The following is a 12,500-nucleotide window of genomic DNA, read 5'->3' on the forward strand; positions in this document are numbered from 1 at the left end:
TTGCCATCAAAATGCACCCCACCACCTCCATCCCCATCACCCCCTGAAGAAAGAGAATAGAATAGAGTCTCCAGAACAGGCAGGATTGAGTTAGAGAAACGCTGAGCTGAGGCTGTTTAACTTCCGTTCTATAGACACCGTCTGGCTGAACCACTTCATGAGAGTGAGAGAGAGACAGAGGGGGAGAGAGAAAGAGAAAGAAAGAGAGAATGTGTGTATGGCTTGTGTTTGATTTGTGTGTGTGTGTACTTTTTTGTCTCAGGGTGTGTCACTGCCTGAGTATGCGTATCTGTTTGTGTGTGTGTGTGAGTGTGTGTGTGTGTGTGTGTGTGTGTGTGTGTGAGTGTGTGTGTGTGTGTGATTTGTCTCAGAGTGTGTCACTGCCTGAGTATGTGCATCTATGTGCATCTATGTGTGTGTGTGTGTGTGTGTCTGTGTGTGTCTGTGTGTGTCTGTGTGTGTGTGTGTGTGTTCAGACTTCTCAACTTGACTTGAACCATTGTTCCGTCACCGGGACTCCAGAGAAACCTCATCAGAAGGAGTCCAAAGCGCTTGTCCATTTCAGAGAGGCTGCCGTTAAAGGCCTTTGTTCGTCCGGCTCCGTGGCTAATCCTGGCCGCTACATTAGTGACTGCTCACTGCCGCCGCCAGCCTCAGACAGAGAGAGGCTTTGTGGCACTTAAAGACTGCGCTTGTCAGACTGTTGATCGAAGCATGCTTTGTGTAGTAGCACCTACACACACACACACACACAAACACACACACACACAGACACAACCTATACCGCATATAAAGACCATGAGGACAATGTGTGGAAATTATAATGAGTTTTGCTCTCTTTCAATCGTTTTCACCCTAAAAAATGCCAATTATGTGATTGTTCTCGGGTAAAAAAGATTGTTTATTGAATGGATAGGCTGATGACAGCACCCGTAATTGCTTTTCGGGTATTTTTTTCCAAGCATCATTCCAGAAAAATTAGAAGATAATTCTTTTAATTTGGTTGGGCATAAGCATGATGAATTGTCTGGGTGTGTGTGATGAATAGTCTGGTGGAGGTGTGCATATAGTGTGTTATTGCAGATGAGATGAGAGGGTGTGTGAGTTTGCATGTGTGTGTGCGTGTGTGTGTTTGGGGATGGGGGGTACGTGTGTGTGTGTATGTGAGTGTGTATGTGTGTGTGTATGTGTGTGTGTGTGTGTGAGGGTGTATGTGTGTGTGTGTGTGTGTGTGTGTGTGTGCGTGTGTGTGTTTGGGGTTAGGGGGTGTGTATGTGTGTGTGTGTGTGTGTGTGTGTGTGTGTGTGTGTGTGTGTGTGTGTGTGTGTGTGTGTGTGCGAGAGGAGGGTGGTCGTACCCCATGCTCCTTTGCTCCATGCTTATGTAGTCCTTAGCGGGGAGCAGCACCCGCACGCCTGGCCCTTGAGATTCTGATCAGGTAATAAGGCGAGGAGGCACGGAGAACGCCACACACACACCCTCTCACCCGCCTACATCCTCCTCCTCATGCTTGAAAGCTCTTTGTGTGGGTAGGGTGTGTGTGTGTGTGCGTGTGTGTGCATGAGTGTGTATGTGTGTGTGAGAGAAAGAAAGAGAGAGACAGTGTGTCTCTGTGTGGAGATGTCTGGCTTTCTTTCTGTGTGAATAATGTGTGTGTTTATGTGTGTGTGTGTGTGTGTGTGTGTGTGAATGAGTGTGAGAGACAGAGAGAGCAAAAGAGACAGAGAGAGAGAGAGAGAGTCTCTGTGTGGAGACGGCTGGCTTTCTGTCTGTGTGAATAATGTGTGTGTGTGTGTGTGTGTGGGGTCTATGTGGGTGTGCATGTGCTTGTGCCTCTCATTTTCGGAGTGTTGTACCTGTGTATTTGTGCTCAAATGTGTGAGGCCTTGATAAAGATGAATATTGTCCTGTGTGTGTGTGAGTATGGGTGGATGTCCAAGTGATCATTTACCTCTGTATACCTGTGTGTGTGTGTGTGTGTGTGTGTGTGTGTGTGTGTGTGTGTGTGTGTGTGTGTGTGTGTGTGTGTATGTGTGTGTGTGTGTGTGTGTGTGTGTGTGCGTGTGTGTGTTTGGGGTTTGGGGGTGCGTGTGTGTGTGTGTATGTGTGTGTGTGTGTGTGTGTGTGTGTGTGTGTGTGTGTGTGTGTGTGTGTGTGAGAGGAGGGTGGTCGTACCCCATGCTCCTTTGCTCCATGCTAATGTAGTCCTTAGCGGGGAGCAGCACCCGCACGCCTGGCCCTTGAGATTCTGATCAGGTAATAAATGTGAGGAGGCATCGAGGAGGAGGCACACACACACACCTCACCCGCCTACATCCTCCTCCCTCATGCCCAAGCTCTTTGTGGGTAGGGTGTGTGTGTGTGTGCGTGTGTGTGCATGAGTGTGTATGTGTGTGTGAGAGAGAGAAAGAAAGAGACAGTGTGTCTCTGTGTGGAGATGTCTGGCTTTCTTTCTGTGTGAATAATGTGTGTGTTTATGTGTGTGTGTGTGTGTGTGTGTGTGTGTGAATGAGTGTGAGAGACAGAGAGAGCAAAAGAGACAGAGAGAGAGAGAGAGAGAGTCTCTGTGTGGAGACGGCTGGCTTTCTGTCTGTGTGAATAATGTGTGTGTGTGTGTGTGTGGGGGGGGGGGTCTATGTGGGTGTGCATGTGCTTGTGCCTCTCATTTTCGGAGTGTTGTACCTGTGTATTTGTGCTCAAATGTGTGAGGCCTTGATAAAGATGAATATTGTCCTGTGTGTGTGTGAGTATGGGTGGATGTCCAAGTGATCATTTACCTCTGTATACCTGTGTGTGTGTGTGTGTGTGTGTGTGTGTGTGTGTGTGTGTGTGTGTGTGTGTGTGTGTGTGTGTGAAAGGTCACAACAGACGTGCTAATCCTCGGAAATGTAACAGATGGATTTTCGCGACGATCACACCTATCTCAAAACCTTGAGACAGCAGTGTGAGAAGATGCCACCTCGTGCCCACTGGAACAGTCACGGTGCCAACATCACACACACACACACACACAAACACACACACACACACACACACACACACACACACACACTCAGGTATACAGAGGTAAATGATACACACAAACACACGCACAAACACGCACACGCACACACACACACAGACCTCTGCATTCACCCACACATTACACCAACCCACTCATAGGCTACATACATTTGCTGACACGTGCACTGTGATGAGATGCATTTGTGCATGCACACACACACACACACACACACACACACACACACACACACACACCATCAACCTGTCACCCTATCCCTCTGGAGGTGAAAGGGAAAGAGGGAGAGAGGCAGCGGGGTGAAAGAGTTTGAGATGACATCATCACTCATTTCATCTAAACACGCCAGATCATATGCACTCATTTATAGCAGTGAGAGAAAAATGAGAGGGAAGAGAGAGAGAGAGAGAAAGAGAGAGAGAGAACGAGAGAGAGAGAGAGAGAGAGAGAGAGAGAGAGAGAAGAGGTGAGGTGATCTCATCAGCAACACATCTAATCTCATCGAGCCAGATCATATGCATCCTCGTCTGAGCTTACATGAAAACGACAAGACAGACAGACAGAGAGAGAAAGAGTGTGAGGTGATGTCAGACGTGCGACATCCTGTCTCTCTCTCTCTCGAGTCGGAGGAGGACGAGGCCCACGCCATCACGTGCTCCACACATGCCCCCAAAACAGATGAGATGAGAGGCGTGTGTGTGTGTGTGTGTGTGTGTGTGTGTGTGTGTGTGTGTGTGTGTGTGTGTGCTCCACACATGCCCCAAAACAGGTCGGGATCACGATCACGCGCCTCTCTCGCTTTCTCTTTCCCTGAAAACAACACTAATGAGATTCACAACACGCCGTTTTCACACACAACACTCACAGTCTCTTGCGGGCTGCTCTCGATCCAACCCTGGCATCCTGTCAACAGCCACAAGCTGTGTGTCGCTATTCATTTTGGCATCTGTTTTGAGGCCGATCTGAGCCCCGATCTGCTCTGATAAGGAACGCAGCGCCTTCGAGGGAGAGAGGTACCGAATTACAGCGAAAGCAGTGCGCTCCATTAAAAACGCTCTCTAATGACGTGATTGGATGACGCCAGAGAGGCCCGTGGCATAATCATACCCAGATGGAACACTGTCACACACACACACACACACACACACACACACACACACACACACCACACACACACACACTTCCTAAATCGCCTTGAAGGACTGTGGTATTTTTAGGAGAAAGCTCCATTGACTCCAGAGCCTTGGCACATGAGTCATGACTGAGCGCTTCACATCTAAACACTCCTCTCTTTGTGTTAATATGCACCTCTGGCACTGTCTAATCAGTATAATTATATACAAACATGTTTTTTTAAGTGTGTGTGTGTGGTGTGTGTGTATGTGTTTGTATATATGCATGTGAAGACACAACAACCCTTCCCTTATTCTCACATAAAAGAACACCCAAATACTGCCTGCACCAACACACCAACACACTCCAAATCTCCTCTCTTGAAGCCTGTTCCACTAACACCACCCCTGCACTTCACCACCCACTGGAAGCACACACACCATCGGGTCAGTGGCGGCTCGGGAGCCCATCGAGCGGACACCCTCTCAGCCCGCCTCCTCCAGGGCACCAGGAGCACACCGCCGCCCCGGCCCAGAGTCAAGAGCTGGCCGTGTGAAATCCCCATGGAGAGCGAGACAGGCCTGTCACAGACATAACACAACAGAGAAAGGGAGAGAGAGAGAGAGAGTGTGTTTGTAGAGAGAGAAGGCATGTTTTGTGTGTGTGTGTGTGTGTGTGTGTGTCTGTCTGAGAGGATGGTATAAATAGCAGGCCTCTCAGACTTGAGAGGATTGGGAGATTATGGGGGGCCACCGGTCTGCGTCTGTGCTGATGGCCCTCCAGGGGGACTGGGCACAAGGCAGGAGGAAGAGGGTGGGGGTGGGGGTGGGATGGTTGTGTCTGAGTGGCTCTGGGAGGAGGAGAGGAGGCACTTAACAGCACTGCATTGTGCTAAAGGTTCCGGAAAACCATTTGTGACGTTTCACACCAGGCCCCAGCGGTCAGTGTTTACCCCTTGATGGCCCTCACTCCACACAATAACCACCCCTGTCTCTATTGATCCTGTGTCCTTACATCACCTCCACACACACTCCTCTGGCTAGTCAAGCTCTCTGGAGGACAGTACTCTGTGTGTGTGTGTGTGTGTGTGTGTGTGTGTGTGTGTGTGTGTGTGTGTGTGTGTGTGTGTGTGTGTGTGTGTGTGTGTGTGTGTCTGCTATTTGTAACCAGTGTGTGTGTGTGTGTGAGTGTGTTTGCGTGTGTGTGTGTGTGTGTGTGTGTGTGTTTGTGTGTGTGTGTGTGTGTGTCATCTCGCGTGTGTGTGCATGTCTTTTTGTATGTTTGCCTCAGTGCTGTTATTCTCTGTTGTGGGCTGATGATTGCTAGCTGCTTCAGGCCACTTCTGCCTTGTCCGGCAATTAGTGGCTTTTGTTCGTGGCAAGCTTTTGTTCTCGGCTGAATGTAACTACGCTCTGCTCCCAGCGATGACCGCTGACAGCCCACTAGCATCTAAAACCCAACAAAAAGCCGTTTCTAAAATACCCATGACTAAACTCTGTTACACACAGTTGACACTTCCCGATGTGGCTCAATTGAACTGAACACACTCTGCACTTGGAGTTCCAAGTTCCAACATCCCCTCTTGATGTTCCATCGAGTGTCACGCCATCAACAGCCGCCCACGCGGCATTGATCTGTGGTCAGTGGAATTGCCCATCATTACAGCAGGGCAGCACGCCAGAGAGGTTTTGTGACAGCCAATCAGGAGAGAGCGGGACTCACACTGTGCCATCTGTCTGGGAGTTGGACTGGACAGCGAAGGGGACAAAGAGCAGCTTGACACAATGTGACAAGAGTGGCTCTCTCTCCGTCCCAAGGACGATATCATGTGACCCGGTCAACTGCACAAGGAGGGTCAACCAAAACAGAGACTGACAGAAGCCACTTATCAAGCGAGGCGTTAGACTGACCGCATCCGAGACCAGACAATAAGGGCTTCACAAAAAAATGGGTCAGCATGAAGCATAATTGGGACAAATTATATTAGGCCTTATAATGTTCCAATAACTCAGACAGAGGCTAGTAAATCAAAGTACAGTGAGTGAGATTTAACAGATGGCTTTATCTATAGTGACAGGGAGTTGTGAATGCTCACAAATCAAACCCATGCAAAGCATTTTTTAGGCAGCTAATGCTACAAATGTCAGCAGGAAATGCACTAGGTTCAGAGAGGGCACATCGCCCCCTGAATCATAGGTCATTAAACTAGAGACACTAATTAGCACGGTTCCTTAGCCGGGAGGATGGACTAATTAGCAAGACCAGTTGTCCAGACATGCAGCTGACAGCTGAACCGTAAATCCCCATGTCCACTCAGTCTGTGTGTGTGTGAATGCCTTACATTGAATCGGAACACAATTAGGTCTGGCAGTGTTGTTTTAAGGCAAGGGAACAAGAGGCCTGCAAAGCCATGGCTGCATTTCTAATATATTGTCACTGTGGTGATGATGACTATTTGCTATTCAGCGGTGGTCCTCACATTGATTTCTTAGTCAGAATGGTGGTCTCTGAGACACACTCTCAGGACACTTATTCAAGGGAGTGCCCTGCACTAAGAGGCAGGTAATGGCGTACACAACTGTCACAAAACACCTACCAGGTTGTCCACTCCACCCAGCGTGTGGTTGGCGTTGTACAGCGAGTAGGTCAGCTGGTACACTCCATCGTTGGTCTCGCTGTTGCCATAGAAACCCACTCCCACGGCGGCACTGCAGGCAAGGACAAAGAAGAAACACAGAGGTCAGCTTGGACTCATGGACTCAACACACCACCACCACCACCACCACCACCACCATCACTCTCACCATATTTCTCCATCACCACAGGGTTTTCTCTGATAATCTGCACATTTGTCTGACACTAAAAGAGTATTTTTATTTGCTCCAGATAGTTTATTTAAGGTCAGCGTTTCTGTGGGACAGGTCAACTGGAAGAGCAGAGTGCTAACCATTCAGAGGTCATGAGCTACCGTCCGATACCAGGCAAGCTTACACTGATGAAAAAATCTGTAACGTTAGTCAATAATAATTCATCTGGAAATCATCCGCTAAATGATTAGATGAAATGCAAGGTGTGATCACAAGGGAACAAGAAAAGGCTGGCCGTACACGCACGTACACACACACATACACTCTCTCTCTCTCTCTCACACACACAAACTCTCTCTCTCTCTCTCTCTCTCTCTCTCTCTCTATATATATATATATATATATATATATATCTCTCTCACACACACACACACACACACCTCACACACACACACACACTCTCTCTCTCTCTCTCTCTCACACACACACCTCACACACACACACTCTCTCTCACACACACATTGCACACACACACACACACACACACACACTCTCTCTCTCTCTCTCTCTCTCTCTCTTATAGTTACCACTAGTTATACTGAGACCCCCTTCCCTGTTTTCCAACTGCAGCTTATGGTGTTGAAATAGTCCTTTTTACTTATTCATCTCCCAACACAGAAATTGGTCCTTGACAGTTTTTGACTGTCTTTGACACAGACATTTAGTGCAGCATTATTTGAAAGGATATCCAGTTGAAAAAAAAAGAGTACCGCACTTAGAAATGCCATTAGATTTGCTCAAACGCGTCACCATTGCTTACAATTACATCATGCAGTTTGGCAGGCCAAAATGATAAGACAGTGTCTACTGCATCAATGCGGCAAAACACAGTGCCTGTGTGTGTGTTTGGGATCACTCTAGGAGTGCATGTGTGTGTGAGTGTGTGTGTGTGTGTGTGTTTGGGATCACTCTGGGCGTGCATGTGTGTGTGTGCGTTTGTGTTTGTTGAGTGTGCATGTATGCGTGCCTGTGTGCGTGCGTGCGTGCGTGCGTGCGTGCGTGTCATCTGCCAGTGTGTGCATGTCTGGGACAGAAGAGATAAGAGGAAAAGGGAAATCTTTCCCAGCTATGTGCTGTGGCATCTAAATATTCAGGTGAAGTCTCTGTTCTCTATGCCCAAAGGTATTGGTCAGAAATAACTCAAAGAACTCAAGCCTGAAGGGCAACTCGGTAGAACAATATGTTCATGTGTCTCTGTCTAAATTCATGACACAATATTAAAGGGACAGAATAAAGCTTTCCCTCATCATTGAAGTATTTTATATATCCAAAAGAGACTCGGCACCCTCTTGTTATTTGAATGACACGCGACACTGAGGGGAATGGTGACAAACTGTTGTTGCAAAAGAGTGTGAAGCTGTCTAACAATCCCACATTGTCGGCCCATGGTTGAGTAGAGCTGTTAGAGACAAGCGGAGTAATGTGGTCAGAACAGTGTGGACATTCTGACTCAACACTCAAAGACCACATCCTCATATCTCATACCACACACACTGTCCACTCTAACGGGAAGTAGATTAGTGACCAGGCCACCACTACCTCTCTGGCAGAAAACACTACACTACACTGTGTGTGTGTGTGTGTGTGTTGTGTGTGTGTGTGTGTGTGTGTGTGTGTGTGTGTGTGTGTGTGTGTGTGTGTGTGTGTGTGTGCTCGTGTGTGTGTGTGTGTATGCTTGTGCGTGTGTGTGCATATGTGTGTGTGCATATGATAAACACGATTATGTTTTTACTCTGGAATGTGCAACTCAGGGATGGTATGTATGTGTAAATCAGAACACAAAAAAACAAAACAAAAAGCAACAAGAAATCAAGAAAACTTCAAAAACAAGGAAATCATATGATTACATGTTATCATACATGATGCAAAAATCATCAGATACATTTCTTGACACTTTATATGGACCCTCTGTGATTAATATGACATCCACGCTATCATTCTCTGAAATTGTCCTGTCAAAAGCTGATAAGTTGATAAGCTTCAAGTCATTGCATCAATATTACGACGGCTATCATGAGAATAAGCAGTACTGGTGACATATTGTACAAGTCTGTCAGGCGTAGCTTATGGCAGTATATGTGCACATATGATGTGTTCATAAAATCATCATGCCAGTGTTATGGCCAGTGAAGGTCCAGTGAAGTACTGGACAGAAATGTCTCCTGTGTCTTACCCTAGCTGTGTGTGTACAGTATGTATGTGTGTGTGTGTGTGTGTGTGTGTGTGTGTGTGTGTGTGTGTGTGTGTGTGTGTGTGTGTGTAGAGGCAGAGAAGGAATGACAGATACATTACTTACAGCACCAACCAACACCACATGAGCTCCAAACAAGCCTCTAGTCACCAAACCTCTACTTTCTTACTTTCTTTTTGTTTCTCTTTCTCACACACACACACACATGAACACACACACAGATGCAATATGTTAACTTCTCAGCCCCCATCCCCCCTCTCTCTCTTTTCCTCTCTGTTCCTGTCTTCTTTACCTCCTCTATCCCCTCCTCCTATATCGCCGTGCTGCGGTTCCTTCCCAACTTCTGGAAAACAAGCCTTGTTGTTAGACATCATTATAAGCCATGTGTTCTTGCCACCCAGAAGGGGCCTGCTGGCAATATTCCTTCTCTCTCTCTCTCACACACACACACACACACACACACACACACTAATGAAGACATACAGTCACAGTCACACAAACACACACACAGACACATATACAGACAAACACACACACACACACACACACACAGATTAATGAAGACATATGGTCACAGTCACAGTCATACACACACACACACACACACACACAAATGTGCACACACACACAGAGACAAACACACACACGCACACACAAATTAATGAAGACATTCAGTCACAGTCACACCAAACAAACACACACACACACACACACACACACACACACACACACACACACACACACACACACTAGTGTTAATTTTGTCACCTATTTTTAATTTAGTCTTAGTCTTAGTCTTGTGGTGAAATGACCTTTTAGTCTTTGTCATATTTAGTCATTCAAATATCATTTTTGTTAGTCAAGTTTTAGTTGACTAAAAGTCTCATCATTTTAGTCTAGTTTTAGTCAAAAGAAAACTAAAGGTAGCTTAGTCTTAGTCTGTTTTAGTCAACACATTTTAGTCTTTTTTTTTTATAACAAATTATTTCTGATTACCATTTCAGTCAAATAGTGTTTCACACATCTCAATTTTCCAACAATATTGTGTGTCCACAGGGCTACTACTCGTCTGTTATAATTACTCATTCTGATTTTTGTCAGTCAGTATGTTTACATGCACAGGTAAGTCGAGCTACAGTTATAGCTCGGCTGGGATTTGACCATAGATGTAAAAGATTTGAATGGACCACTGTCATATTAAGTAGACCAGTGTTTCTCAAAGTGTGGTCCGGGGGATCACTGGTGGTCCATAAGGTATCCCAAGTAGTCCCTTGAGCAGGCGTGGTAAAATATAATATAGATGAGTTGTTTGCAATATTGAACCAACTTGTATGTAAAACCAGTTCTGCAACTAAGATATGCCAGTTTAAATCATACAGTATGAATCCACACAATAAGCAAAGTACAAAGACAATGCAAGATGGTTCAGTAGGCCTATTGTGTAGACTAATTATAGGCTACTGTTGAAGTAGGTCTAATCTTTTTCTTTTTTTAGATAGGGTTAGTTAAGTGGTCCTGAAGACTGAAAAGGTTTGTGAAACACTGTCATAGGCCAAAGTATTAATGTTTTACTCCATACCGCTAGATGGCGATATCGTAAACACAACACATTCCCCAAACAGACTCTCCATCTTAGCCATAGCTAACTTGCTAGCGAACTTTCCATATTAGCTTACTTGCTAGCAAACTTTGCATCATCAGTCTAACTAGTTAAATAGTTGACATTACATGATAAACATTTTTCATTATGGACATTCTGGGGGATGTTAATTTGTATGAGAGAAGCTTCAACTTCTGGGTATGTAGCATTGTGGCATAAAGCTTAGGTAGTTAGCTTGCTAACTCTGGCAGAAATCTCCAGTGTTCTTGTTCCATGTAGTTTTAGGTGTTGCAGCCACGGGGTTGCAGCAACAGCACGTAGACTAGCCTACAGGAAAGCTGCTTATGAACTCATTCGGAATATTTTGAAAACTTAACAGCTAGATATTCTGTCTTCTCATTTTGTAGACGAAAATGAAGAGAGATTTTATCTTAGTTTTTATTTCATGCAAAACATTTTAGTCTCGTCTTTTTTCGTCAACAATAATGCATCTTAAGATAGTCTTAGTCAGTGTTTCAGGACATTACTGCCGTCTCGTCATCGTCTCGTCTTAGTCATGAAAAAAAAGGTTGTTGACGAACATATTTCCTCTCGTCTCGTCTGACGAAATTAACACTAACACACACAAGCAAACACAAACACACACACACACGCAAACACAAACACACACACACACAAGCAAACACAAACACACACATGCCACAAAATGTCTGCCATCATCTCCATGTAGTAGTGCAATCAGTCCACTTCCAATATGTGAAGCTCTCGGTGTGTCAATAACAGGAGCGCATTCATTTAACTCAGGAAGCACACAGAGGCTACTGATGATGGAAATGTCAATGTGCACAATTATTCGCTGTGGATAATTGTATCTTCTAAATGAATACATGTAAATGCAATTCATTCATGCAGGTATGATCTTCCTGACACAATGACATTTGAAAAGAACAACGCCCCCCTGCTCCTGAGTGCTGTCTATCACTGAACATCCTCTTTCCACCGAGTTCCATGACTCTGCTGATCACCTCGGTCCTCTCTCACTTCCCTGAACTTCCCGACAGAACACTCAGATGTGAGTCACACATACTGTATGTCACACAAACATGAGTTTGTGCCATATCTATACCTGCTCAAGTATTTATGAGACTTACAGAGTATGGGGTATACAGAGTAAGGGGTCACAAGTATGGGGTATATAAAGTATGGGGCATACAGAGTAAGGGGCATATGAAGTATGGGGTATCCAGAGTAAGGGGCATATGAAGTATGGGGCATACAGAGTAAGGGGCATATGAAGTATGGGGCATACAGAATAAAAGGTATGGGACATTCAGAGTAAGGGGAATATAAACTATGGGGCATTCAGAGTAAGGGGCAGTTCTGGGCAGCAATGGGAGTGGAAGTGACTCGAGGTGCCCAGAGACCAAAGAAGCATGAGGACGTGATTTCCATTCGTCTTGTGACAGTGAGAACAACCAGCTCCTCCAGAGGACAACAACACACGCACATCATGGAGATTATTTCTCTAGCACATTTCAATCGCTTGTTTGTGTTTTTTGCTTGAGGTGTTTCATCAAACTGTAATAAATGCGAAAAGGCTAAATCCATTTTAGAGTGCAGGCGTGCACTCTCTCTCTCTCTCTCTCTCTCTGTCTGTCTGTCTGCGTCTGTCTGTCAAGCTTCCACCCCGCCACCCTCCTCCAGGCATTA

The 12,500-nt window shown here is 45.8% G+C and overlaps 1 protein-coding gene across 2 annotated transcripts in view; it reads right to left on the reverse strand.

The window, feature by feature from the left end:
• ttyh2 (tweety family member 2) overlaps positions 1-12,500 on the reverse strand; it is an 87,501-nt gene that overhangs the window by 39,439 nt on the left and 35,562 nt on the right. For both annotated transcript variants that reach the window (XM_048233799.1, XM_048233798.1), the window contains exon 3: positions 6,729-6,840. In XM_048233799.1, coding sequence (XP_048089756.1) covers positions 6,729-6,840 — 112 coding nt within the window. The remainder of the gene's footprint in view (positions 1-6,728; positions 6,841-12,500) is intronic.

Source organism: Alosa alosa, chromosome 22 (assembly GCF_017589495.1).
Source record: "Alosa alosa isolate M-15738 ecotype Scorff River chromosome 22, AALO_Geno_1.1, whole genome shotgun sequence".
Classification (NCBI taxonomy): Eukaryota; Metazoa; Chordata; class Actinopteri; order Clupeiformes; family Clupeidae; genus Alosa; species Alosa alosa.